This window comes from Cyprinus carpio, chromosome A12 (genome assembly GCF_018340385.1).
Source record: "Cyprinus carpio isolate SPL01 chromosome A12, ASM1834038v1, whole genome shotgun sequence".
NCBI lineage: Eukaryota > Metazoa > Chordata > Actinopteri > Cypriniformes > Cyprinidae > Cyprinus > Cyprinus carpio.
The window spans coordinates 26752162-26779204 of record NC_056583.1 but is presented as its reverse complement, the minus strand read 5'-3'; the positions used below and the strand labels follow the sequence as shown (position 1 = coordinate 26779204).

General features: G+C 40.1%; 1 protein-coding gene and 1 pseudogene across 3 annotated transcripts; one reads left to right on the top strand and one right to left on the bottom strand.

Annotated features, from left to right (window-relative positions):
• Positions 1 to 637: 637 nt before the first annotated feature.
• On the top strand, positions 638 to 3335 carry LOC109084707 (cytochrome b-245 chaperone 1 homolog). 2 transcript variants are annotated; one of them, XM_019099379.2, is made up of 7 exons: positions 638 to 847; positions 1123 to 1210; positions 1310 to 1351; positions 1460 to 1533; positions 1620 to 1716; positions 1795 to 1939; positions 2617 to 3335. In XM_019099379.2, exons 2-7 carry the CDS (start codon positions 1123 to 1125, stop codon positions 2756 to 2758), a joined length of 588 nt encoding a protein of 195 aa, XP_018954924.1. In that variant the 5' UTR covers positions 638 to 847; the 3' UTR covers positions 2759 to 3335. The 2 variants fall into 2 exon arrangements, with proteins under 2 accessions (XP_018954924.1, XP_042624156.1); XM_042768222.1 differs by lacking the exon at positions 638 to 847 and adding an exon at positions 1017 to 1040.
• A 106-nt stretch (positions 3336 to 3441) lies between these two features.
• On the bottom strand, positions 3442 to 25713 carry LOC122147070 (annotated as a pseudogene). The gene is made up of 33 exons (XR_006161399.1): positions 25608 to 25713; positions 24983 to 25048; positions 22982 to 23023; positions 18171 to 18289; positions 17831 to 18060; positions 17531 to 17665; positions 17236 to 17420; positions 16946 to 17167; positions 16699 to 16790; positions 16561 to 16597; positions 16365 to 16474; positions 16039 to 16235; positions 15740 to 15951; positions 14911 to 15254; positions 14574 to 14813; positions 13413 to 13533; positions 13067 to 13230; positions 12471 to 12721; positions 12252 to 12387; positions 11988 to 12184; positions 11379 to 11497; positions 11148 to 11276; positions 10803 to 11031; positions 10454 to 10684; positions 9381 to 9544; positions 9201 to 9295; positions 8726 to 9125; positions 8444 to 8634; positions 7985 to 8211; positions 7315 to 7526; positions 7129 to 7227; positions 6696 to 6947; positions 3442 to 5026 (listed from the first exon to the last, which is right to left on the bottom strand). The product of XR_006161399.1 is annotated as a fatty acid synthase-like (transcript).
• Between the last annotated feature and the right edge of the window lie 1330 nt (positions 25714 to 27043).

Below are 27043 nucleotides of genomic sequence, written 5' to 3'. Positions count from 1 at the left end.
TCGCTAAAAAAATAAAATTTTAGTATTGTTTAAATTGCAAATTCTATTTATCTAAATTACTTTATTACGAGTCGAATCAAGGCTGTAACAAAACGAACCGGGACATGATAAATTTACAATAAGCATCCCTTTCCAGTTAACACTAGAAAAATGTGCCTACAGTCATGCCACACACCGGGATGTCAGTGACTACGTGATGGACATAAAAGAACCTCTGAACTGTTTCTTTGAACCAGTTCATAGAATCGAACTGTTTGAAAGAGCCAATCCGCGAGAATGACTCCTTGCCACGCATGCGTGAATAAGCAACTCTGATGTCAGTTCCTCCTGAGCCGATCAAACAATGCTTGACTTCCTGTAAATAATAATTTCAGTCGTATATTTTGGGATAGTTACGCCATATATGACATTTTAATAAGTGCATTGCATCAGTTACTAAAACAGTTGGGATAGACATTTCATTTAACTGTTAGTGCAGTCTTAAAATGATCACGCATTTGTTATTCTTTTCATACATATATTTCAGATTATTCACGAATCACGAGACAAGACTCAAGCTCTCGTTGAAGTTCAAGAATGAGGTTACAATCGTGCAAGAAGGAGGTGTCCTGTCCTGTAGAGGGCGGGCTCCTTTAATAGATTTTATCCAATCAGAACGGAAACCGCTGAGCGGAAATCGACGACGTCATTTTAAGGCGGGGTTATGCGTGTTGCAAGATCTACACATTTTATTTCCTTAAACTAGTTTTGCACCAGTTTTCTATTGCAAATGTCCAACATTTAGATTTAATATATTTGTGAAAATATTAAGATTTATTTGTCTGAAAGAGGATCGCGACTTATTAAGGTAAGTAAGATGTCAGTTAATGGCAGGATATCACTGATAACATTAATGAGGATGTTGTCAAACGTATAGTAAACTGATCGGATTTATTATGATTATATATATATATAGTATGCTGTTCATAAAACAGTATCACAGACGAGTCTTCCGTTGTGCAAAGCTGCTGCCAGTATTCTGGCATGTTATGATGAGTGCAGTGAGGATATCTCCAACTAGATCCTTTAGGTGTATTTTTATGCTCTAAAACATTTAAAATGTTTTTTTTTTTTTTTTCACAGATGGGGTATATGGTCGTGGAGAAACACACATCTGATCTTCTCCATCTGAAGAGGTCTCCTGGGATTAGATCATGGTCCCTCCTTGTTGGTATAAGATCATTTTTTAAAGGGAATTTGGTGACTTGAAGTGTGTAGTCTAACATGTGTAAAGTATCTATAAATGTCTTCACACTTCCTCTTTTTGCAGGAATTGCTTCTGTTGGACTAGCAGCAGCCTATTACAGCGCTGGTGAGAAGGGTGTCCTGAATGTCTAATAACCCTGGAAGGGTATAAAACAATGAAAGGAAGGGTCTCTGTGATCTGTGTTGCTCATTTAGCTTTCTCCTTTCGTTGTAGACAGCATGCTATGGAAGATGTTCTACGTGACTGGCTGTTTTTTTGTAGCCCTACAGAATATGGAGGAATGGGAGGTGGGAGATGTTTTACACCCGCTACATCCCTCTTTAAGGGATGTATTCAGCTGTCCTGACTAACAATCTGTTTTGTTTGTCCTTAGGAGGCAGTATTTGACAAATCTAAGAGTGAGATAGAATTAAAGACGTTTAGTCTCTATACCATGATATTGACTATGTGGAACAGAGGACATGAGAAAGGTGAGTTTTGTGTTAACTGTTGATATTTGTTTGGCACTACATGACTGGTCAAGTTAAATTTTGTTTTCTCCGGGTCAGTGGTGTTAGATCTGCGGCACCTGCGGGACGTGAGTGTTCAGGAGGAGAGGGTGAGGTATTTGGGGAAGGGTTACCTGTTGGTGATGCGTCTAGCGACAGGCTTCTCTCACCCTCTTACACAGAGTGCCACGCTGGGCTCACGGAGGTAATTAAAGCTATATATACACAGTATATATATTCTGTTTTTAGATTTTTTTTTTTAAATGATTAATTCCTGAAGTCCTTCAGTGTCACATCATCCTTCAGAAATCATACTAATACTGTGTGTTGGGTTGCTGCTCAAGAAACATTTCATCATCAATGTCGAAAAAAAAAAGGTTGTTCTGCTAAGGTTTTTTTTTTTGTGCATACGGTTATTCACTACCACTCAATTGTTTAGACTAAGTAAGATAAAATAAAAAAAAACATTTATGATGATATAAAAGATTTCCATTTCAAAGAAATGTTCTTTTGAATTTTCCATTCAAAGAATCCTGAAAAAATATCAACATTAATATTAAGCAGCAGTATCGATAGTAATAAGAACCATTATTAATATCTGACCACCAAATCAGAGCATTAGAATGATTTCTGATTGATCATGTGACACTGAAGACTGGAATAATGGCTGCTGAATATGCAGCTTTTTAAAAAATATATTAAAATAGATAATAGTGTTTTTATATTTTAACAATATATAGCAATATAACAAGTACACATTCCTATTAAAAACATCCTATTTTTTATACTTAAATAGTACTTTTCAGGGTACTCAAAGAAGCTTTACACAAGATAAAAACAGCAAAGAAGTGCATTAATACCAGTTTTTTTTCTTACATTCAGTGATGTGGAGGCACTTGCTGCACTTCTGAAGCGCTTCTTGGGTCTTGAAGAGTTACAGCAACGTTTGGCAGAAGATGACGACGACATTGAAGATTTGGGATTGGGCGATAGCAGTGATTCAAAAGATGAAGATGAACTTTAAAAACCTCATTTGGAAGACACTGTATCAAGCCTTACATGAAACAACCAAACATTCCAGTCTTCCGAACATCCTGATGACAATCTCAAAGCATTAATTGTTATTGTGGCTTGTATTTTCACTTGCATCTTCAAAGAGGCATTACCAGATGACATTCAGTACTTCTGCAAGATTTCTCTGTATACTTTGCTGCGTGCATAACTTATTTGACAGTTGAAGAATTTCCTTTCTTTGGTCTAAGATCAGGTGGTCATGTGCTCTGACCCTCCATGCATGCCCACTCAGATCACACTGTGCCTTTATACAATGCTTGAATGTTAAGCCCTTAGTGGTTTGTGATTTTAATTTTCTTTTTGTAAATGTGTAAATATTAATTTTTGTTTCTAAATCGCTTTTATTTTTAAGACTCTCAAGCAAGAAAAAGAATATTAAACACATGGCAGCTGCTTAGAAATCAGTTTTATTCAAAGTAGATGGTTTTTAAAATTAATGTGGCTACTTTTTTATTAGATAACGAGTATACTTTGTTACACATTTCACTTTTTTAAATAATAAAATCATTTGATAATATTGGTTTAAACTGGATTATCATACTGTTTAGCTTAGCTTGGTTGCATAATCATTAAATCTATAGGACCGGAATATCCAATGTGGTTGGGAAAAAACAAACCAGTAGACTCTGGATGTGTTATGTTAGTAATACAGTAGCTTTTTATTTGGACTAGTACAATAAATACTGGAAAAATTACAGCAAAAGAAAAAAATATTTCAATAATAGAAAAACAAACACTATAGCTCTCCCAGCTCTGCTCTAAACATAGAAAGAAATCACAATTCGTCACCGACTTGGAATGCTTAGTCTCAGAAATGTGTAGTGATTTGCTTTCTAACAGGAGACCTTTCTCTGCTGTGACAGAAAGATAAAGTCATTCATCCCCAGTTTCACTCCTACACCAAATAACCCTTGATTCTGACCAGATTTAGACTAAAATATGATTTGCACTATGAACTGAGTTTGTGTTTAATGTGGACCTGGCCACAAAAATCTACTACAGCTAACACCTTAAGTATTAAAGCAGTCAATTAATTACAGATCGTTTTGGGAGAACATATACATCTGAGAGACACCTGGAACAAGTCCTCAAAAAGAGGATTAGACACGTCAATACAATATTAATACTCCAGTTATTGGTCTACAATTAAGCAGTGAAGCATCATTTCAGTACAAGCCGAGATAATTCACTCTGGACTGCCAAGCATTTCAAATCAGTGTCATATTTGAATTTTTTTTTTTAGCTTGTGCCACAGTGAGACAATATCTATTTTTTTAAGTAACAAATATTCCATTATTAACTTCTAACTTCAACGTAAACATTAATAATAAATCAATTAACCAGATCTCTCAATGGTTACTCTCATCCAGGAATGTTCTTTTCATACATATCTTCCCTTTTAAATACACAATTATTGCAGCATAATTTTAGATGTTCAGCAATAACAAGAGAAACAGCAAATATCAAACAATGCTACAGTAAACATAGGCGATTTTAACTAGTACTTCTAAAGCATCAGTAACCACTCACGATTGGTAAACAACGATCTCAGCTATGTGTGCAACTAGATTCGCGATGTCTAATATGTGGATTTGAGTACAGCGAGGCCTTGACTTGCAGTCCGCATCATTAGGTTAGATATAGAAATGCATATGAACATGAATGCAGTTTTGACAGAACCTTTAGCAGACTTATGCAGGTTATGCAGTGATCACTACATATTGGCACTTAACTATGCTCCCATGCTAGAAATTAGTGATATTTTAGTTTTCACAGTAACGTATGACGATTTATAGAAGACAATGAACAGCTGATTGAATCTTAAACAAAGCAAGTAAACAGACATGCGCTTTTGTTCTCAGCGTGGAATATAAATTTTTAAGTGAGAAGGAAAGGGTGATAAGCAACTAAGATATCAAGAGAATTAGAAAGAGGAGAAGGAAAAGGCTGTCATGTGGGTGAGAGGTACGAAGAGATCATAAACGTGCATGCTTTAATACACCGTGACACAGTTTTGGTTTATCAGGTGAAACAACAGAGAAAGGGTGAAAAAGAAGTAAAAGATGTTTGCCAGAAAGGTTCAGCCCTCTCTGGTGCTGACTCTGGGTTCAGCCAGTGAGCTGTGGATGATGCCTGAGATGGACTCCACACCCTCTCCCTCTAGGAAGGTCCGATGGTCTCCCTCGATCACATGAACTGACACCTTCCCATCACACACCTGCAGACACAACACAATCCAATTATTAACACTGCAGGGAGACATTATAGCAAAAAAGAAAGCAGCGAGCTTAAAGGGGTCATGTGATGCGATTTCAAAATTCTTTATGAAAGTTAAGACTCGTCCATGCCCTCCTAAAACGCTTCATTTAAACACGCCCCCCACATGTCTACATCACAATGTGGGAAGATTTGCATAACGCCGCCCAAATGTTCACGCAAAGAAAGATGTAACTAATTTTCGCTGTTGCCACCACCACCATGTTATGAAGACGCTGTGTGTTTCGTTGCGAAAGCGAAAATACTTTGTTTGGCCTTTCAAAAGAGGACACAACTAGAAATCAGTGGTTTCTGTTCCAGAACAGTTCAACCCAAATATTCAGATGTGTGCAGCGGATTTTATGGAGGACTGTTTCCTGATCCTGGGAGAGAAGACGACAATGCCGGCTGTTCTGACTCACACTCTGTAGATATGTTTACATATTTAAAGGATTTGCCACTGATTTTTCAAACTCTATTTTTGAGCAGTGTAGAGTAGCGCTTGTTGTTTGTTGATTCTCTGATCACAAATGCAGACATGGTTTTGTTTACGTGGCGCGATGCAACGCAACTCGTAAAAAGACAGTATAAATCATTATAATCTGTAAATATGTCCCCACTGGATGCAACAAATGTCTCGTTTATTGTGGGTTTTAATGTTTTTGTCTTGTCGCACCGGGCATGACAGTATGGTAAGGGGCACAACATTTCCATCACAAGCTTGAGGTATTCGGCCAATCACAATGCAATGGATAGCTGGCCAATCAGAGCACACCTCGCTTTTCAGAACGATGAGCTTTGTAAAAATCGACGCGCTTCAAAAAAGGCGGGGCATAGAGGAGAAACAATAATGTATAGTATGTGGAAAATAATGTGTTTTTTGAACCTTAAACCACATAAACATTTCATTACACCAAAATACACAACATAAAATGTTCTTTTGAGGCAACATCATATGACCCCTTTAAAAGTCTTTCTCTCAGCTTGACCTCCTCCTCAGATTCAGAAGAACTTTCTTGTGCAGTTATCTTAACAATGCTTCCTACACAAAGACCAGGATGAGAGCTAGATGTCAAAGGTGATCACAGTATGAAATGTCTTCAAATTTAGCTTTTTTTTCTCACTTGGTCTAAATCTACTACTGGTGGCTAATAGTCTTTTATCATTGTTCTGTTAAAGATTTTATTATGATTGTATTTTCAAAATTTAAATAGTTTGACTTTTCAATGTATAAAATGTATGTATCTTTTTTTCATTAAGTGTACCTAGTAGAACTCGATTTTACTTGAACTTGATTTACCAAAAACAAAAAACAAAAACAACACAGATTTAACCATTTTCACATAATTATAAAGTAGGTTTGTCTAAAAAAAAAAAAAAAAAGTATTCCTGATAGCTTGAAAAACTAGAACCACGTAAAAGGTAAAAAAATATTCAGAAATGCTAAAAGTAACACATTTACAAAAAAAAAAAAAAAAAAAAAAAAATTATATATAGTTCAAATAAATGCTGTATCCACAAAAATATAAATTTTATATAAATCTACTGTGAAAATAAGAAAACCTATGCACCAAATCAGCATATAAGAATGATCTCTGAAGGAGTATTATATTTGTGGTCCATATCTTTACCTCGTGCAGTTTGTAGTCAGATCCTAAACCATCACCGTACTCACTGCTGGCCTTGGCTCTCAGCAGGGTGACATTGCCGTGATACTTAGAAGTTGGAACATAACGGTCTGCAGCCTTCAGTTTGTGGTAAAATGTAGAAGCAGCAAAATGGAGCATATCTTGGCTGACATTCTTATGGCTGGGTGTGATCAGATTAACAGCCTTGTTCACACGAGCCTCCAGGTCTGACAGAGGTAACAATGTCTCCAACAGCTGTGTGAACGATTAAGGATACAGAGACAGCATTAGCTGTAGCACTGAATTAATGTGACTGAACTATAGTTAAGATACAGTTTAACTGAACTATAGTTAAGACCATTTTAAGTAAATTAAAAGGTTAAAGGGTCAAAAATCTTTTAAAGACTGAACCATAAAGTGACAGTTGTTCAAGTACCTTGTTGTACTCAATCCCAGTGAACTGCTGGATAAAAGCACACAGAGCTTCAGTCTCAGCCTCGGACTCTTTTCCAGGGGTCAGTTTGGCTCTGTAACTCTGTCAAAGAAAAAACAAAAATGATGACCATGTGACCTGGCGCACCAAATATTTCTGTTTTGTGCTTTGTGAGCTCTTTTATGGCACCTGTGTATAAGCTGCCACGTAAGAGTGCGAGCCGTCAAACAGGAAGAGGTATTCCACTGGGCATTTGGCTGCCTGCAGCTGTGAGCACATCTCAAAAGCCACACATGCACCGAACGAGTAACCAGCGATGCGATACGGCCCCTCTGGCTGCACCTGCCTCACGCACTCCACGTAATAAGCGGCAAGACTCTGGATACTGTCTAGAGGAGCGGCTGCAGATGGAAAAAAAAATCACATAAAACAGAAAAAAAAAGAAACAGGACTGAATTTTAGCAAATAAAATAAATAAAATAATCATTAAACAATCGCATTTCAAACAAAATATTACTGATAAAGTATTTAAAAACCATATAAATGGCAAAAAACTTCAGTAATATCACATATAGTAATTTTTAATTAGATATTTAGAAAGTATATATATATATATATATATATATATATATCTATATATATATTATATATATATATATATATATAATATATATATATATATATATATATATATATATATACACACACACATATACGCACACAGTATAAATTTCCACCTAACCACTCTGAAAATAAAATGAAGTTAAATTTAAATCAAAATAAGTCATGTTGAGTGAGTAAACTGCTTTTCACCCCAAGTGTAACAGTGAAACAGTGATCCTTGATCTTGTGTTTGTACCTTTGGTGCACTGCAGGCCGAAGCATGGCACACTAAGCTGCTTGTGAGAGTGCGGAAGGCAGCAATAGAGCCCTCAATGGGGTGAACAAGGAATAAGGGCCTTTCGGCACTCTGGACCTCATTCAGTGGGGCCACCGTGGGGTCATCTGGGTTCACCAGCATCCGGCTCAGATCTGACTCCAGCAGAACTTGAGCACCAGATCGCTTTGCAGGAGCAGCTCGGGACTCTGAGAGAAACAGAATAAGAGAGATTTAATATACTGTATTAATGCATTATTCTCCAAATAATGCAGTGTTTCTTACAAAACATGAAATTAGACCTCCTGAATTTATTTTCTGAATTTCTTTTAGCAACTTCCCAATAGCTTATTCAAGATACTGTGAATAACAAAATATGTTATGGAAAAAAAAAAAACATAAGGGTATCGATACTGGCATTGACACGATTCACATGCTCACCCTCTTTTCCTCCTGATTGGCTGGAAAGCTCCCGTAGCTTATTAATGGTTAGCTGTCGGATTTCCCTCATTGCCATGACAATGTCGTAGTCCCCCTCTCCAGTGTCTGCCTAACCTCAACACCCATCAGCGAATCGAGACCCAGATCAGCCAATGAGGCATCGGCATTCAGACTGTTCACATCACGCACACCTGAACAGAAGAGGTGACACGGTAACTTCAAAAAGCATGAAAAAAAGTATAGCTTATCAGTCGCTTGAATATTTCAAGTCTGAGCTTTTACCCAGAATATGAGCCACAGCCTCCACCAGGTCCCTCTGTCCACTTCCTTCTCCTTTAGCGACCACCACTTTCTCCGCCAACACAAAGCTGGACATTACAGGCCTCCGCTGGCACAGGAACCTATCCAGGACTTCCAAACAGGAAGACATGCGTTGGGCAACGTACCACCAATCACTGTGCATCATTGCCACCCATGGTCTCCAAGACAACACCCACATCTCCAATGGCACCCCACTGGATGGCCAGGCCCGGCAGGCTGTCCATGGCGGCGCTGCTCACACACTCGCTCCATGGTGGAGTTGGCGAGCCGTAGTTGCTCTGGCCAGCGTTACCACGGCCACAGCTGACCGATGATGAACACCACAAAGTGCTGAAGTTCTGGGCACTTCTGCCTAGTCACACTGTGGAAAAGGAGTCATTTATCAAATTCGTGAACGGCTGAAGAAAGAATATATTCAATCAAAACCATTCCCTACCTGTCAAGATGAATGGTTCCATCGTATTTGGGTCTGTTGACATCAAATGAAGTGCTGTGGGGGTCGATTCTCTCCAGCATGCCGTCTTTAAGGACCTAGTTGATAGAGAGAAATATCAGTTTTATGTATTTGTTCTTCCTTTGACCTACAAAGGAAAATGAACTGAAAGCAACACTGAACATTACCATCAAAGGCAAGTGGGAAGATGCCACCAACTGGACCCAAGCGGCAGGCCTCGGTGATGAGAACGCTCCGTCCCTGCCATGGAGATGACACACTAGTGGACCGACAAGAACGCTGAATGCCCATGGCCTGCCACTCTCGAATACGCTTGGCTTGATAACCTGGTATTATTTATATGCTATAATATTACTTAAAAATATTATCCAATAATTAATTTCAATTTTAATAATATTTATAATCTAATATATTATTAATTAATATTAAATAATTATACAACATAACCTGATGTGTCATCAGGCTTCTGCAATTTTTTATATATTTACAATTTTATTTCTATTTTAGTTTTACTCATTTTAGTATTTCAACTTAAACCTTATTTATATTTCAATTAGTTGCCATGGGAACAGTTGTAATATTAATTTAATTTAATTTAAATAAGTTTATTTAAATTTTTAAATCTACTATTTATATTTTATTTGATTTCATATTTAAAATGTAAATTTAATATTTTTATTTTATTTTATTTATTTTATTTTTTGTACTTTTCTAGTTTAGCTTTAATTTTAGCTACCGTTTCTATTTTAGCTATTATTTTCTTATATATTTTAGTTTAGTCATTTTAGTACTTCAACTTATATTATTTGGAGTTAATTGCAAAGACATGTTTTACATTTTTCAAAATGTTTCAAGTATAAGTTTTTTTTTCTATCTATTTTTTATATTTTATTTCAGTTTTATTTCAATTAATGAAAAGGAAAATTAATTTTTTAACACCAGGAGCATTTTGTTTTTAGTAATTTACTGTGCTTTTGTAATTTTTTAATACATTTTTTTTATAGTTTTACTATTTATATTTTGATTTATTTTAAAAACTTATTACTGCTTAGTGTGGAAACTAACTGAGGTAATAAATCAAATATTAATCATTACCTAAATAAGATTTAAATATTAACTTCTGAGTTCCGGGTTTTATTTAAATTAACATCGTTTTTGTTTTAGTTTTAAGTGTTTAAACAGATGGACAATTCACTTGACATTGAAAACCTGATCAAAATCTAGCGCATATTTACCGTTGCGGGGATGCCAGAACGTGACGTCAGCACCAGCTTATGAGCACCCTCTCTCAGTAAGCCACTGGGCCAACTCCAACCCGAAACCACTCCAAGCCTCCAGTGATGATGTAGCGAGAGAGAGGGCAGGGAAGAAGTACGGAAGATAGCGGGAATAGCGTGAATAGAAAAAGGAAATGGAAGAGACCACATGTAGGAACAGTGGTGCTTTTCCTACTCTGCTGACCGTACCTGAGAGGTGAAAGGAAGAGACAAGCAATTTGGATAAAGTATAAGAAATTGGTGATCTAAGAACATTTTTTAGACAGGTTTATTAAAAAATTAACTACCTAGGTTCTTACCTGCAGACAGGACTTTGCCGATGTATGTGTTTGCCCTGACCATGTAACGGAAGAGGCGTCCTCCACCTGGTTGTCCTCTCAAAGACAGTGGTACGTAATGGCTTGAACATACACCACCAGCGATTCCCTTCTTCAGAAGCTCAGATACCTCCTCCCATTCCCTGTTTCCCCTCCTCAAACAAACGCATCCAGCAGGATGCCCGTGGAAGGCCACGTTCTTCAGGAACAGAGCCATACCTGAATCAAGAACGATTGGACAATTACATTTAATACGTGAAAGTGTAAAAGTAGAGAATAATAGATCTAAGATGATTGTTGATGGATTCAGGAATTGCTGTACATCTGGGACGCACCTAGTGGTGTGTTGTTTGGAAAGGTCCATATTTTGCCGATCTCCAGGAAACGACCATGTCTGGCCAAAACAACGCAAGCTGGCCTGCAGCTTCTCTTCAGCAAGGGATTTAATACCAAATCAAACTCCTGAAAAAACACGCATACATATGGGGTTAATACACCAATCCACAGCAATATTAGATGCAATGTTGCCATCTATTCAGAGTCACTGCAATATACTCTATTCCCTTTGCCCGTGAGTTTGGAGCATTACATGCTGTTCAAATGAGGCCGTCTCTTAGAATTAGCAAAGATTCTGCCGTAATCTGAGGAAATCTTTCTTGCAGGTACGCCTTCTTCTCTCCAGAGCCTGTATCAAAACCAGATACACGTCAGGTAGTCTGTTCACAAGTTGCTTTAGTCATAGCTTTTTTTTTTCTTTTGACAAATCGTAAGGTTTTTTAATCAACTAGTCGCCTCTTGATATTTCAGGCTACCCGCCTGGCATCATTTGTGGTCACAGTAAAGTGTGTCCACACTGCTTGCAAGTTTTACCTTATCTATGTAGCATGCACAAAAAAAAAAAAAGACAGTGACAGTCAAATCGTGTCATTGGACAATTACTGATTAAATGTCACTGTATTTCAGTCAATAATTTTTGGCCTTTCAAAAATATTTCAATTGAACACAGAAAATTTATGATTTCTGCTGTTCGGGGGCCTTTAGCCATATCACACATTAAAGGAATGGTAAAAAAAAAAAAAAAAAAAAAAAAAAAAAAAAAAAAAAAAAAGTATAAGATCTTGCATTGGAGCTGAATTGTAAAAAAAAAAAAAAAAAAGTGGGTGTCACTTACCCACAGTTTGTGAAGACTCTGCAGCGCATACTAAGTGCAATAGCAATAGCGGCCTGTCCAACCCTCCAGAGCCTGAATGGATCACACACTTTCACCCAGGCCTCAGCCGCCCTCGCACCACTAGGGAATAATAGGCCGGTGGCGTACACCACAAGGAATAGAGGCAGGGGTCCTGCTCCAGTGTCCTGCACATAAACACAGCTTCGCTTAGCACTGAGAGTTTTGGGAGAAGACGTCTCATTCAGATTCAGAGGTGCGAGCTTCTCACCGCTAGATGGAACATCCCAAAGGAACGCTTGTCTGGCATCCACACATGTGGCCAGACCTTTAGCTGGCAGCAAACCCATTACACGTCTCGCCCACTGGGGTCTCGCCCCTGAAAACCTCCATTCCCAGCAGCACTGCTAAGCAGCGCTATGTCTCCCTGCATGGGACAAAACGAGAAGTCTTTTTATAGGATAAGCTAGCATGCAAGATTTTCACTTACAGTCAAAAACAGGCTGGGGTACAAACCAGGGATGGCATCTGGAGGCCCGTTTGCCGGTGGCCCGCATGATGTCTCTGAATTTGAGGGAGGAGTACGTAGTAGTAGTAAACCCGGCAAGAGATTGCACGTTGGGATTGGAAGGGACAAAATGAAACAGAGCCGGGGACGCCACCATCCGCAGCGATGAGAGAGTCACCCGCGAGTCAGGTACATTCACAGTACTGCCTGCTCTGTCAACTCCTCACGAAGATCTAAACATGAATGCACAGAACAGAAGATATCACAAACCATGCATCAAAAGACTCTAAGCAGAGTTATATCCTTGAATATGTCTTCACAGTGAAACACATTAATCAAATTCGCAAAAGTTAGTGTACAGTATTGCTAATATGCTACTTACTATACCACTGGCATCATGGGAAGCTCATCACTGTCTTCCATCCCACGAGTTGCTGTGCAATTTGCGTAAAGTTGACTGCCTCCAGATGTTGTTGCAAGTATTATTATGAAATAATCAATACTTTAACCTTTTAATAATCTTTTTACATCACATCAATGAGATCACGGGAAAAGTCTTAAATGACTGTCTATTTCACCTTGTGTTAACAACTGGTGTCTAAAAAATTCCCCCAATGTCCCATCACGGTACACGTTTCTAGACAAGATCCTTCTTTAGTAATGGTCTTCATCTCTTTTTTGGGTAGGAACAAGAGGAGGGGACTTCAGCACCCTTACTTAGATTAGAAACCCCATGCAAACACTAATTGGGGAAGGGGGAGAAAAGCAAAAACACAATGTGAATGATATTAAATTTACATCGGCTATTACTAAAAAACCAGTCATCATCAACACACTGCATTAATGTAAACATCAAAAATCTAATGACATAACAGTACAGTAGCATCATATGTGGAACACTATTGCACAGGAATTGGAACTGACCGTATAAGAATTGCCTCCAGGCTTCCTGCCTGAGCAATTCACCATTCCCACCACTCCATTATGACCTTTTAGTGGCAATGAGCCAGATGGGGATAATCAGATGACTCGGCTTACAGTGCCTCTAAACAAGAAACAAGAAGACAAACACGGTTCTGCATTAGGATTCATTACACGAGTCTGCTGTTTGGTTTAAGCATGTTGCGACAGATTTGCCAAGTGTTAATTTGTGGGCCTTGGCAAACACCATTAATAGAGTTTGTATCATTAAAAGTCAGATGAAAACTGAATTAATGACAGGACATTTGTCCTGTATTTTGATATAAATCCACGTGTAACGTAAGCAAATCTATTTGTTGTTGATTGGATTTGATGATGTGGGTGTTTATGGCACAAAATGAACGCAAGCGTGCACAGTCAATAGGTGGAGGGTCGCAGGGTTTAAGAGGAACTAAAGTGATGGGAGACGTTTTGCATATGTATACCAGAGAGAAGGCTTTCATTTTCACCAGAAGAACAACGTTGCACAACCATTTTTACATGGGGGGGGATTTAAACATTATGAGCTCACATTTTAGTAAGAAAAAAAAAGGGTCATGATGACGTTTACTAATCACCTTGATTCTTCCACCACCCCATTTGTAGTCAGTTAGAATCTACAAAAATAAGGATATAGTTGATCCTGAGGGGACTGTCGGATGCCGGTGGCAGAGGAAGAGAGCAGAGCAGATAGTAGAACCTTTCTCAGCATGACCACAATTTAAAGAGGCCTTTTGAGGAGCTCCTCTCCAATTAGTCTGAAAGCAAAAAACAATTCGGTTTAGGACACCAACACCATTGCAATGGCCAGACAAAACAAAATTAAAGAACAGACAAAAACAATGCCAACTTATGTAAAAACAACATTGTCACTTTTCAGTATGTTGGGGGATCTGAAAGATTCGCTCCTTTGATTTTTTAAGCACACACACTGTGTCCACAGAACGCCTCAGGGCTTGTTTTGAGAGATGGTTAGGCAGGCCTACGGTTCTCCCTCCAGGAGTGTCCTACTCTCAGAAGGGTGTGGATCAAAACAAAACAGACTTCAGTCGCGTCGCAGCTGAAGTCCGGTTTCTCCTATCAGAAGTGCAGGGTTGGCCATGTGCCCGTTGCACAGATACACACCAACCCGTTCAGAGCCCCATCCCGACCACTGTGTGCTGGGCCCTGAAGAGGGTCCCACTGTAAGAGATGAGATTGCCTGCTCTTGCCAAATGGAGTCTCTGGTGTGCAGAACGGTTGTTCAAATGAGGAGACGTCCTGAACAGTGTAAAGTCGGACGCAACATCGGATGGATATTTGAGGACGACCAAACCAGTTTTCGCGGGAAAGGGAAAAAACACCCGACCGTCGTCGTCTAGAAGCCTTGGAAAGAAAACGAAGGAAGAATACATGTTGATAATTTCAACCAGGTCATCCACTTCTATGCCTATCTTCATCAAATAAAATCAATTAACCAGACCTCCACAACTTTGAGTTTTTCCGGAGTGCTGTTCTCAAGGGCCGTGTCAAAGCAGTGTAGGGACGTAGCGCCTGGGAGTCAAGAAGGCGCATGAGAGGCAGAGTGTCCTGCAGTACACAGACCCGTCTCTCTCTCCTTCTCTAACCGTCTGTTCCAGCTCAGAGCGCAGGTTTCCGTTCAAGTTCCAGTCCGCACACGCACAGAGAGGCAACCGCAACAGGCATCCATTCTCTGCCTCAGCTCGTGCAATCAGCTGGGCCATCGAAGCCGAAACCTTCTAACCCAGGGATTGATATCCTCACTCCCTTGATTTGCCAACTTCCTCTGCAGGCGCTGTACGAGACCTGGAACAAAAAACATGGTAACCAAATCATTTTAGGTCCCTTAATTATACTTACAATACTCTAAATGTAAAATGAGCAAGGTAAACCAATTTTTGTTTCGTAATATATTAAATACCAAATGCTGTTCATATTGAACGTCTACATTTATCAACAATCCATGAAAAAAAAAAAAAAATGTATCAAGAACTGGTGTTTTCCACAATGATAATAATAAGAAAATGTTTCTAGAAGCATATTAGAATGATTTCTGACGGATCCTGCTACATTGAGACTGGAGTAATGGCTGCCGAAAGAATAAATTTACATTCCACAATATGATTAAAACAGAAAACTGTTTCTTTTCAAATTGTAATATTTTACAAAACTGGAATCAAATTAAAAGCAGCCTTGGTGGTGTATAAGAGACGTCTTTCAAAAGCACCAAAACAAAGTAAACATATAACTAATGCTGCCAATTCTAAATAAAGTAACAAATCAGAACGTGCCTTTGCAAAGTCTCAGTTGGTCCTCCAAGTTTTTCATTGGTTCCTCAGGCAATCCTGGAGTCCACATAGCGAACAAAGACAAACTCCTCCAAAGTGGGCGGAGTCTGCTGCTGTTGGCGACGGGGTGCTACAGTGGCATGAGCCCACAGATCTGAACTCTCCTCCCAGCTGTTATGTTGTCAGGTGAACGGTTTTGACATGAACGTCCACAGCTGAAAGAGAAAGAAATTTTTGCGTCAGATACGTTTTCAAATTTGGTGCAGGTTACATCCGACTTCAGCTAGGTTGGTGTCTAATACCTTTCTGGCCATCTGCAATATCTCGTTTACGCCTCGTCCTCATGAAAGTTTTTGGGGTCCACATACACAGAGCGCTATGCGAGTGGGCAGTCTCAAGCTGCGACCAGGGCCGTCCCCACTACACTCATTATGCAGTCATGGTGTCGTAGAACTCGGCTCCCAGTTTACCTGTCCAGTGACAAGCTTTCCACAGTCACCTGAAGGAACCACAATACAAAGAGCTCAGGATTGGAAGGAAATCATGTTATTTGACCACATACAATCCGTAGTTAGCCAATATTATTTCCAGCAATTTTAAGTTTAAGATGCAGGTGATGGGGAATTACCCGCATGTTTAGACTCCAGATTTCCCGGGAAAGTCTTGCCGTCGTCATATCCACGCATACGCAGCTCTTTGTAGATGTCCCCCCGCTTTCCAAAAGCAGTTTAGAATCTTCTTGTCAAAAAACAGCCCAGTGTTGTACTTCAGCTCAGCATGGAAAGCCATCAAGTCCAGCATCCTCCCAAGACACTAACCTGTACCTGAGACTACCAAGGATATCAGAGTGCGATCATGAGTCTCAAATATGATATTTGTCAATTTACAAAGGCTCCTGTTTACTCAAAAATGTCAAGTGCAAGCTCCTGTGTTGACGATGATGTTACATATTGACTGGAAACTCACCCACTGACGGCCAGATTTCATTCTCTTGACACCTCAACAACACTGGTTACAGTGGCGGGCATGTGTCGCACCTCCAGCTGGACAGACCCTATGATGGCATGCCACAAAACATTTGCCACGTTTAGCAGCTCAACCACACATGCAATTACAAGAACGAGTCATCACTGTGATAGACAATGTGACAACTGCAAGAAAATACTGAAGAATTCCAATCTTACAGCTACAAGAAAACAAATCTTTTACCTGTCTTGGCCCGTAGGATGGTGGCTCTATGGATAGTGACGTTCTTCAAATGTAACAGGTGTGTGCTCCATGACTGCACCAAGAGATCCTCAATCCAGAGTCCTCCAGGCCAGAACCAGGTATCCTGTGGGCTGGGTACAGCACCCGACGTCATAAATGCAGTGGCCAATCATGTAGTAATCAGGAGACTCTGGATTCATGTCTGCACAAAACATTCAAAAACTAAGCATGATATGACAACAAAAAGATGGGAAAAAAAACACTAATTTCAACTTGCACAATTAACCCACCGATATTGATACACAATGGCTGAGGTGGATCCCCCCGAGCCAGCAGGGAAGGTCCTCCACCTTGGGCCACGTCCCAGACCTCGGGAATGATCCCACTGAATGTGAGGGGAGATGAGAGGGGTGTGTCCCCCGTCGGAGACAGGGTATCAACAGCTGGATAACAATTTATTACTGTCCACGTTAATCTGCAAATGCAAGAGAGTGTGTGCATCAAGTCAATTATCTTCAACACTGCAAATGCTGACAATTTTCAGGTCGAAACAAACAGCTAGGGAAGTGAAGGAAGTATAAAAACCAACCCATTCATTGTCGTAGATCTTGCCCCACATGAGAAAGGAAGAATGAACTCCAGATTGTTGGCATGTCCTCTTTTCATTAGGCGCGAAAGGATGGAGCTAGGTAAGGTTTCAGGCTCCGTTTCGAGGATGGCCTGAAGATGATACAAGGGCTACTTTAATAATAGAAATGGATCTACATGTGAATCTTCCAAGATATGCATACGGGGTTTGCGACTTGATAAGTTGATTTATGTTAATGCAAATAATTTAAACAAATTAATGTAATAAAAAAAAGTATAATAATAATTCCCTGTTACCTGCAGCAAAGCATGTGGAGCAAGCATTTCTACAGCCACAGCATCTATCTGGCACAAAGCTTAGTCCCATCCTGAAAGAGCACAGGGCTCTGACCAAGTTTAATTGACACTGGTACTCTGCCCAGCATGAGTAGAGTGGCCAGTGGGCTCTCCCCAGTCTGCCTGCGGGTCGGGTTCATGGACGTGCTGATCCAACGTGATGAACGAGGACCCTTGGGTTCTTGTATTACCTACAAGAACAGAGTACAGGAATGTCAGTGCGAGTCTGAGGTTTTGAATCGGTGCTAATGGGCCACCAGAGGGCACTGTGCGCACTGCAATGCCTCACTCTACAACTCACCTTCTCGCAGTGGCAGACACAGAGGGCCTCGGAGCCAATTAGAGTCCAGGTACTAGGGAATGAGACAGCAATCACCGCGCCACTGCTGCCAAACTTCTTTGGCAAACACACCGTCTCTCCTTTCAGCTGGACATACCAAACTTAGGCCACCACTGACAGAGTCCTGCCATAACCAAAAACGTTACTGTTAAAGGCAATACTCAGTATGCATGCGTTAATTGTGTTCAAAAGATGGCTATTACAATTTCCATAATTCTGAATATAAAAAAAAAAAAAAATGCAACCTCATTCATTTAAATAAGTAGATTTCCATCAAAATAGTTTGGCTTCAGAGCCAACTAAATCAGCATTTTAAGAATTGATTTTTCTGAAGGATCATGGTTTGAAAGATGGAAGATGCTGCAAATTGTACCTTTGCCTATCATCAGAAAAAAATTGCATGTTAAGATATATTAAGAATTCAATTAAGTTTCTATTCACCAGATTCCTCCTTTTGTACATGTATTTTTAATTACATAAATGTAGCCTTGCCCAGGCCATCATGAGCAGGCTTATTCAAAGAAAACTACACACACACTTTTATTGTTATTGTAGTTTTTTTTTAATATATGTGAAATTACGGTGATTTTAGTGCTCTAGCCGTGTATATACATGCGAGGGCCTGAGCAATGTCACTGTGGTCATAGGCATTGTGGCCAAGAAGGAACCGACACACTGTGGACTCCTGTGATTTGCCATTTATGCCCACGTTAAGCGATGGGCGACAGGGGAAAACATAACTTATAGGCCAGCGGTTATGTAGAAGTAGGGTCAAGACGAAAAGAAGGCCGCGGTGGGAGATGGCAAGAGTTGGACGGTTTAAACACGAAATCTAGATATAACATTCATCCGTTGAACAACAAAACGATGTTAAGGATAACAACCTCCCCACCCCGAATCAAAAAGTTGGGGGAGAAGAGCGCCAGATTGCACAACTTTGCGATCATAGATGATAAATGCAAGTCAAACACTATGCAAGTCTATCATTCTGCTGCTAAAACTAAACTAACACTGGCACTCCATAGGGTGCCCAGACCACCTGGAAGCGCGGCAGGTTGGGTACCCTCTATTAATACAGCAGTCCATCTCCTATGGATAGCCGCTTAGACATGGATCTCCCCCCCCCCCCCTGCTGGCTCAGAGGACCGATCGCTCTATTACCACACGCTAGCCTCTCCCACAGAGTGGCCCACCACCGATACCCATCGAATGCACTGAAGACCCATAATAACCTCTAAACGCTGCCAACATGTCAATCTGCGAGCCGACCCTGGGAATTGACAGTGCGTGCATTCGCGATGAAGGTGAAAGAGAGAAATAGAAGCCATGGAATGATCCTACTAATACAAAACAATTTCAATGTGTATCAAACATCCGCACTAAACTTGCTGGTACACTCCTTATAAAACTACGTCTGTAGTACCAGGTTGCACGGACTACGTTAGTGTGATCTCAGTGTTCCAGATATGCAGTGCAGTAGCGACGAAAGTGGTTGTGGACCAAATAGAATCTCAATACTAGCCGATATGGACAATGAAGCAGTTTGAGTGAGTAGGGTACCAGAAAGTAGAGTATCGATCAGGTATCTGCTTTTCTGAAAACATGAGAGTTAAGAGCACAACCAAAAAAGGTATCGACATGAACTGCTATTTTTGGCATCTACTTTATAGACAGACGGCAGCAACTGTCAAAGAAATCATGACGACGTGCGGGAGTATGCAACAACATTTGGCAGCGCCTAGAAGTATAAGCAGCTCCACGAAGTCGGTGGATCAGCGGGTAGATTTTTTACATTGGTAAGAAGGACGCGTCCAGGGATTGCTGATCTGCAATCGACGGTGAGCCAGCGCAGAAGGACACTGGGCACCCCACTGGGGGTCATTGGAGAAACTAGGGCTGAGCGCAGCCGCCCGCAGACTGCACCTGAGATTGGACTGCAAGTCAACTGATATGCTTGGTTCGTCAGCACAGTGCGTGCGATTCGTACGGCAAGTGCCTCTCATCAGCATCCATGAGACAAACGTACACAAACAGCATTACCCAGTGTGCTCTGAGAGACCCACATCGAGATCGCAGGATCGACTCCCGCTTGGCAATTCTGGCCAGCTGCAGTACAGGGTACGAACCCCCATCTCCATGCCCCACTGTGTGACCCATACATGATCAGGCAGACAGATACGAACAAGACAGGCAGACAGAAATAAAAATCCAGCCAATAGTCATCATGATTGTAGAAGACGTTCCATCTATGAGTGACTGGACATAGCTCTGATATCACAACCTTAAAATAGGAGATTAGTGATCAGTTAATTTCCTACGCTATTGCTGTATATTTATATAAAAACAAAGAACACTGTATATCATGTTTGCCATACAAGAACACATAATACTATTGCCATATACAATAAGTTTCCCTCCAAAAATATAACAAAAATCATTTAAGACATCAACACTTGTTAATACTAGAGAAATGTTATTTGTGCACCACACATGTAGCAGATTAGAATGCAATTTCTGCAAGGATCATGATTGACAACTGGGGGAAGACCTGGAGCAATGGCCTACTGCAAATTGCAGACTTGTAGTCATCACAGAAATACATATTTAAATGCTTATTAAAATAGGAAAACGGTTATTGTAAGAGATATTGCAAATATTGCCACCAATATTATCCCTGTTTACAAATGAATTTTGCAGCCTTTTAAGAGCCATAACATATTTCTGACCGTGAGATGTGTAGTGTTATATAATGACTATCCAATATTTTTATTTAATATAAAAAGCTAATTAGGGTGTGATTTTTTTTTTTTAACACCAGAACCTAACCATTAATACATTATATCTGTTTATTTTATGCTAGACCAGTGCCTTTAATAAGATGCTCCTAATTGCATGTAAAATGAGCAATAAAATGCTTTGATCCGCATTACGAAGCATTCCCGGAGTATCATTTGTACTTTTTATTGGATCTTTTCTGCATTCTAAATGGACGTAATATATCTAATCCTAATACCAAAAGGGGACCAGCTTTCATGTGTTTAGTCTATTTTCAACCATTGACAGAATCTAGCAAAACAGTTTTCTTCAGGCTGGGTTTCAATAAAAAGTATGCTATTTTATGAAGCACCCTCTTACACCCAAGCTCTTTTACAGCATCAAAGGAGTTGCAGGCGAAATTAAGCATTTGTTCACCATGGAAAAATAAATGCCCTCAGTCACAATGAACAAATGTACGCAGAAGCGGTCCTGCCCCGGTGTGGGCTTGGGCTTTTGCTGAAACCTCTGTAAGCTCTCCCTGTGCTTTAGGCACCTGATCAGTGCCATAGAGCCCCTGTACCGGCATGCCTGCCGTGGGAACTCCAGACACATACAGTCAGACAGAGACAGGTAGCTTGGCGTTAAATTGACTTATGCCTGACTGGGCGTTGTTGAGGAGGAGCAGCTGACACCCGCCCTCCTCGGTAAACGCCGACCCATGAGTGCCTGCCAGAAGGTGCCTTCGCCGGGACTCCAGTGAGAAGGTTGTACAGACGAGCCAGAATGTTTTTTTTTTGATCATGTGGACGCCTATGGGGATAATATAGGACATTGAGCCTGACGAAGCCCAAATGAGTTGCATAGCCCACGATGCCCACCGACGAAACAGGTATGGGCTCTCCGACAACCACTAGCACGACCGGCACCCGGCCGTTACTGTTCCAGAAGCAGAATGTCCACTGGGGTTTGCTGATCGCTGGAAATAGCCGATTGTTGGGAGCCCAGACGCCATGTTCCAGCAGACAAAACCACTTCGCTGGTCGCCATTGCAATATAAGTTACTTGATTTAACTAGTCACATTTTTGATCGATTAGGCGATTATCATTCAGATTTTTAAAGAAAATCAGTTTAATATCTAACCTTTGGCCCCAAGAGCATGCCCAATCCAGCCAAGGCAGGCTCTGGGTGGAAAAGAGAACCCGATCGTTTGGATTTGCGTTGAGCCCAATCAGAAGAGGATCCCTCTGTTGCCTGACAGAATACACTCACAAAGACGCCCCATTCACATTCCTGAAGCGAATCCAGGCAAAACCTGTAAGAAGCAGAGCCGAGTTAGTTTCAATATACACATAACAAGCCCCGCGAACAAACATTCCTGTTAGCCTACAGAAAACACAAAAGGGCATTCACATAATACACGAGGACCTATGATGTCATATTTAAGTTATATTTAATGTTTTTGGACCATTTCACAAAAACAAAGAGAAAAAATGAAATGAAATACTACAAAGCCTTTTTTTTTTTAACCACCACTATCCCACCAATTGATTTTTGGGGTTGCAAACCCTTTAAGAAATGTCCCATTTGCACGTGAACAGGCACGAATAATTTGCTTTTTTATTATATGGATTTAAGTGGCATTGATAAAAACAATGTTTATCTCGATATTATGAGGAAAGCTCAAAATGTATTGTTTACTTTATCGATATTTAAGATATAATTGGTGCAATGTCTTTATTTATTGGTGAATACAGGACCCATTAAATTGGAAAATGTTTGCTGCCCATGTAATCATAAGAGCAACATCTAATAAATCACGGACACCCACCATATCAACGACCATAATCTTATTTCCAAAAGCAAATCTCTCTTAATAGTTAAATATAAGTTATGCATTGTGTGTTGTTGTATGTAATTTCACAGATGAACTAGACCTTAGTCAACCGCCGGGTGGCCGGGAAAAAAAGTGGGCCTCGATGTACTCCACCTGCACCAGGTGATATGTTGGCCCTACCTGGCCGTAAAGGGTAAGGGACCAGGCGCTGCTGCATCTCACCTGATGAATGGGAAATGTCACACAAAGAAGGACCTTAGAAAGAGGGAGAAATACCACATTCCAGAATATGTGTAGATTTACCCGTAGCAGTTCTAAAATATGCCTTTCTGGAATGCACATCTGTGAGCTACACCATGGATTCTTCTGTTCTGTACTCAATGTAGCAGCACAGGACGCCACAACAGGAACTATAGGGGTCTGATATCAAAACGTATGCCAGCAGATTGTAAAAAACACTTCAACCCTCGGAAATTCAGCCAAGTGTCATGTTTAAAAAAACACGAGGACAGTGTAAAGTGTGGCAGGAATGGCACTGGAAGGGGAAAAGGCCAGCCATCTACGGCACACGTATAACGCCAGCATTCACAGTATTCAATGCCAGGCTTCCAGCAAGTAAGCAGGGTATTAACTGAGCTGATGTCACTCATGCTGGAGGCTTTGAGACAGATTTGATAGTTTGTGGCGCGATGGGAGGGATGGGTTTTACCTTGCTCTTTGTATCCGATCTGTGTTATTGCCTGTGTTGAGAAACAGTGTATATGCGCTAGATTCTCTTGGCCATTGACTTTCTTGGTCAAGAGTACTGCCGACGGCAGCCTCTGAGCGACAATAAATGCATTTCCTAGAGGGTTATTAAAACAATAAAACTTTGTGCAGGATACAAAATTCTTTCCCAAATTTATGGAATACTACTTTGAGTACATGTATATTAGCAAATCGCGCATAAGCGTTGCGTGTCATTATAATATCAAAAATGCCCAATGTGCTCAACTCAGCGGATTATTATAGTTAACTAAAAGCTAAAATTAAAAACCAAAAAAAAAAAAAAACCTTTTTGTTATTTTAGTTAACATTCCCTATGGTCAACTTGATGAAATAACTAAAATAAAAAAAATGTTTATATATATCGTATCTAATAATACTAAAACTAAAACTAAAAATTGACAAATACATCAAAATTACCAAAACTTTAACTACAGTATTAAAGTTAAATATGTTATTAGTGGACAGCACTTGCTAAATTGACCATGCAATTCGCATTACTATGCTGCTTCAAAAAAAATACTATTTTGATTTCAGTATAATAAACACTTGGATGGCAATATTCTTAAAAATATTATGCAATGATTGATGCTAATAGAACCAGATTCCTTTAATGTCTTTCTGAGAAAAGCTGTAAGACGTAAACAGTGATATACGTCACTTCACCTGACGGCCCTCAAATGACTTTTGCCTGCAATCCATTCAGGACTGAGCATGCCCCGGTTTACATAAACTGCACTGAGTGTGTTGGGCTTGAGCCCCCGAGCAGCAGTATTGACTCCGCCCACAAGGTGCTTGCCATCACATTGGCCGAGTGGGGGCGAGGCGAATGGAGCATTGAAGGCATTCTCCAGAGCCAGTAGACTAGATGAGCAGTAGCTAGGTGGTCATGGCTTTACGTAAGCAAGGAAGCCTGAATGTTCAAATTGTACATCAGAGCAAACAGCAGTAAGTGGCATGAAAAACATTAAAACTTCGGTGCATAAGAAGGGATTTCAAATAATCCAATCAAAAACCTCACTGTTTTCATCAGTCCTAATGTGATAGTAACCAGTCAAGTTACACCAGTGGAAGACGTGACTGTGTTAATGAGTCACTTATTCAAAATCACCTCAGACGACCACATCACATCATACAGAAAGAAGATGAGCAACACAGTCTTTTCAAAAACAAGAGTTTTGACAACCGAAAAAAAAAAAAGGGCAGCTTCTGTCCTACACGTGCATGATCACCTGAGTCAGGTAATTAAACTTGTAATGTTTGCATACCATTGAAATCAAAAGAAGTAAGACAAAGAAGCGGTGGCAAACATGGCCCGTGGGGGCCTCAAAACTGATTCATGCTGTATCCCAAGCAGCTCTTCTGCTGGGGGTCTTTTACCTGAGGGCCCTCATCCTGCCGCTAGAAGCCACTTACATCCAATATAAAACCCGCCAGTCTTAGCTGAGCTGCCCGACGGCGTAGACACCCGTGGTTTCTGCCCTAAAGGGGAACAAAAAAAAATTCAACAAGGTTTTTCTTTTCAACACAAAGTACCGAAAAAAAAAAAACAAACTAGGTTTAAAAAATGAAATAAAAACGAACAATTATCTGTTCACAAAATACGATTTGACTCAAGAAACAATTCTTATTATTATCAATCTGTTTCAAAAGTTGGGCTAGCATTATATTTTGTTGTTTGCGGACGCACTATGATTGAGCCTTGTTTCAAGATTTTTTGATGAGTTAGAAAGTTTCAAAAGGAACAGTCATTTTAAGAGAAATCTTTAACGTTATAAAATTCTTTACGCTCACATTCAATGCATCAGTAACTGAATAAAAATATACGAAATCAAAATGTTTACATTGTTTTAAGTGCATACCATGTAATACCACAAGACATCACTACAGTTCATATAGCGAGCGAATGCCTGAAAATAAACATTTACATTACTCCATTTGGTGGATTGCATTTATCCAAATATTTTTCAAGGGCATTAAAACTACCGACAAAATACCTTATATTAAATACCTATTATCTAAAAGGGGAGCTGAGACTAACCTCCATCGACGATGGCCTCGTAGATACGATCTACGTAGCATGAGCCCTCAGCTGTGGGTCCATGGTGGGGAGCCTGTTTGGGATGCACCACCAAAGAAGGCTGCATCAAATCCTGTCGATTTCTTTTAGTTTTCCATTTTCTTCGGGGAAAGGCCTATACAGACCTAAGAAAACTTTTAAAAAAGGAGGGAAAAAAAGGGTAATCAAAACGCGCACTCTAGACTCATCGCCGATCTAAGCCCTGCTTGTGCTTTAGCACATGACTGGAGATGTATTAGGCTTGGTGCCAAACAGAGAGAAGAGCGACGGGCCCTTCATAAGACCCAAGCAGACGGACAAGGAAAGGCACAGAACAAGCAGCCAAGGTAGGCAAGGAGACCAGCAGACGGGGGAAGACACATACCAACCCCAGGGTGGTCTTAACGGAAAAGCATTATGATAAAAACCATATTATTTAAGTCTAACTGTTACTTAAAAGTTTTTTCAAATGATATAAAAATTATTCAAAGTGGATAAAGACATTCAAATATTATTAGTAATACCTGGTTTCCACCCGCCTGTCATCTCTGTGGACCATGTCCACTCCATTGAAAGGGTTCTGCCAAAATTCTTTCCAAATTGTTTTGACTCGGGAAGACGACCTGGAAATTCCCGCTATAACAATATCCTCCATGTCTGGTTAGATTTTCTTGATTCTACGGGGGGAAAAAAAATAAAAGAAAGAAGCAGTCAGTGAACAGAAAACTTTGTGAAAACAGATTGGGGATTCTGTCAGCTTGATCTACACTGGGCATTATCAAGAACTGTGTGAATGTGGAGTGTGTCATTCATTTTAAATCAGCAATCTGTGAATTGTCAGATCTCGGGTCACCGAGTTGGTGCCAAAACTGCGGATAGGCGGTGAGAGTGCGGAGTGTGTGGGGGGGGAATGGTTTGCGAAACGCCTGCACAGTTTTGTTCCCGCGTTTCCAGGTCAGAGCACTCAAAAGCGACAGCATGGATGGGATCCTGTTCATTCATGCAACCAAGAAGCGCTGACAAATACAAACGCAGTGTCCCTCTGTTCACTTTCCTCAAAACACAAAGGCGGGTTCATTTTAATTTGGTGGGACCCAAAGAACAGAAACTTCATTAAATATGCCAAGAGAGAAATCAACTCATCTGACTGTACAGCATGCAAACTGTAGGCAAAGCCATCTGATATCTTTATATCTTTACAAAGCAAACACAGTAACTAAAAATGAAACCTCAACAAGTAAGACGGAAAATTAAACTTGAACCAAGTTCATTTAATTTGTACAGCATTAATTTACAGATGAAAAATTCTGAAAACATATTACTATGCAGATAATCTGTTCAGCAGTCGTAATGTTTTTTTTTTTTTTTTTGTAATTTATGTGAAAAATATGATGCTAGAGGGTCGAGCATGTAAAACA

What these genes read in the sequence shown, in the direction of transcription:
- LOC109084707 (XM_042768222.1), top strand. An exon ending in AGCAGCCTATTACAGCGCTG is followed by an intron (nt 1,352 to 1,459) that starts GTGAGAAGGGTG and finishes CTTTCGTTGTAG; the next exon opens with ACAGCATGCTATGGAAGATG. An exon ending in GCCACGCTGGGCTCACGGAG is followed by an intron (nt 1,940 to 2,616) that starts GTAATTAAAGCT and finishes TCTTACATTCAG; the next exon opens with TGATGTGGAGGCACTTGCTG.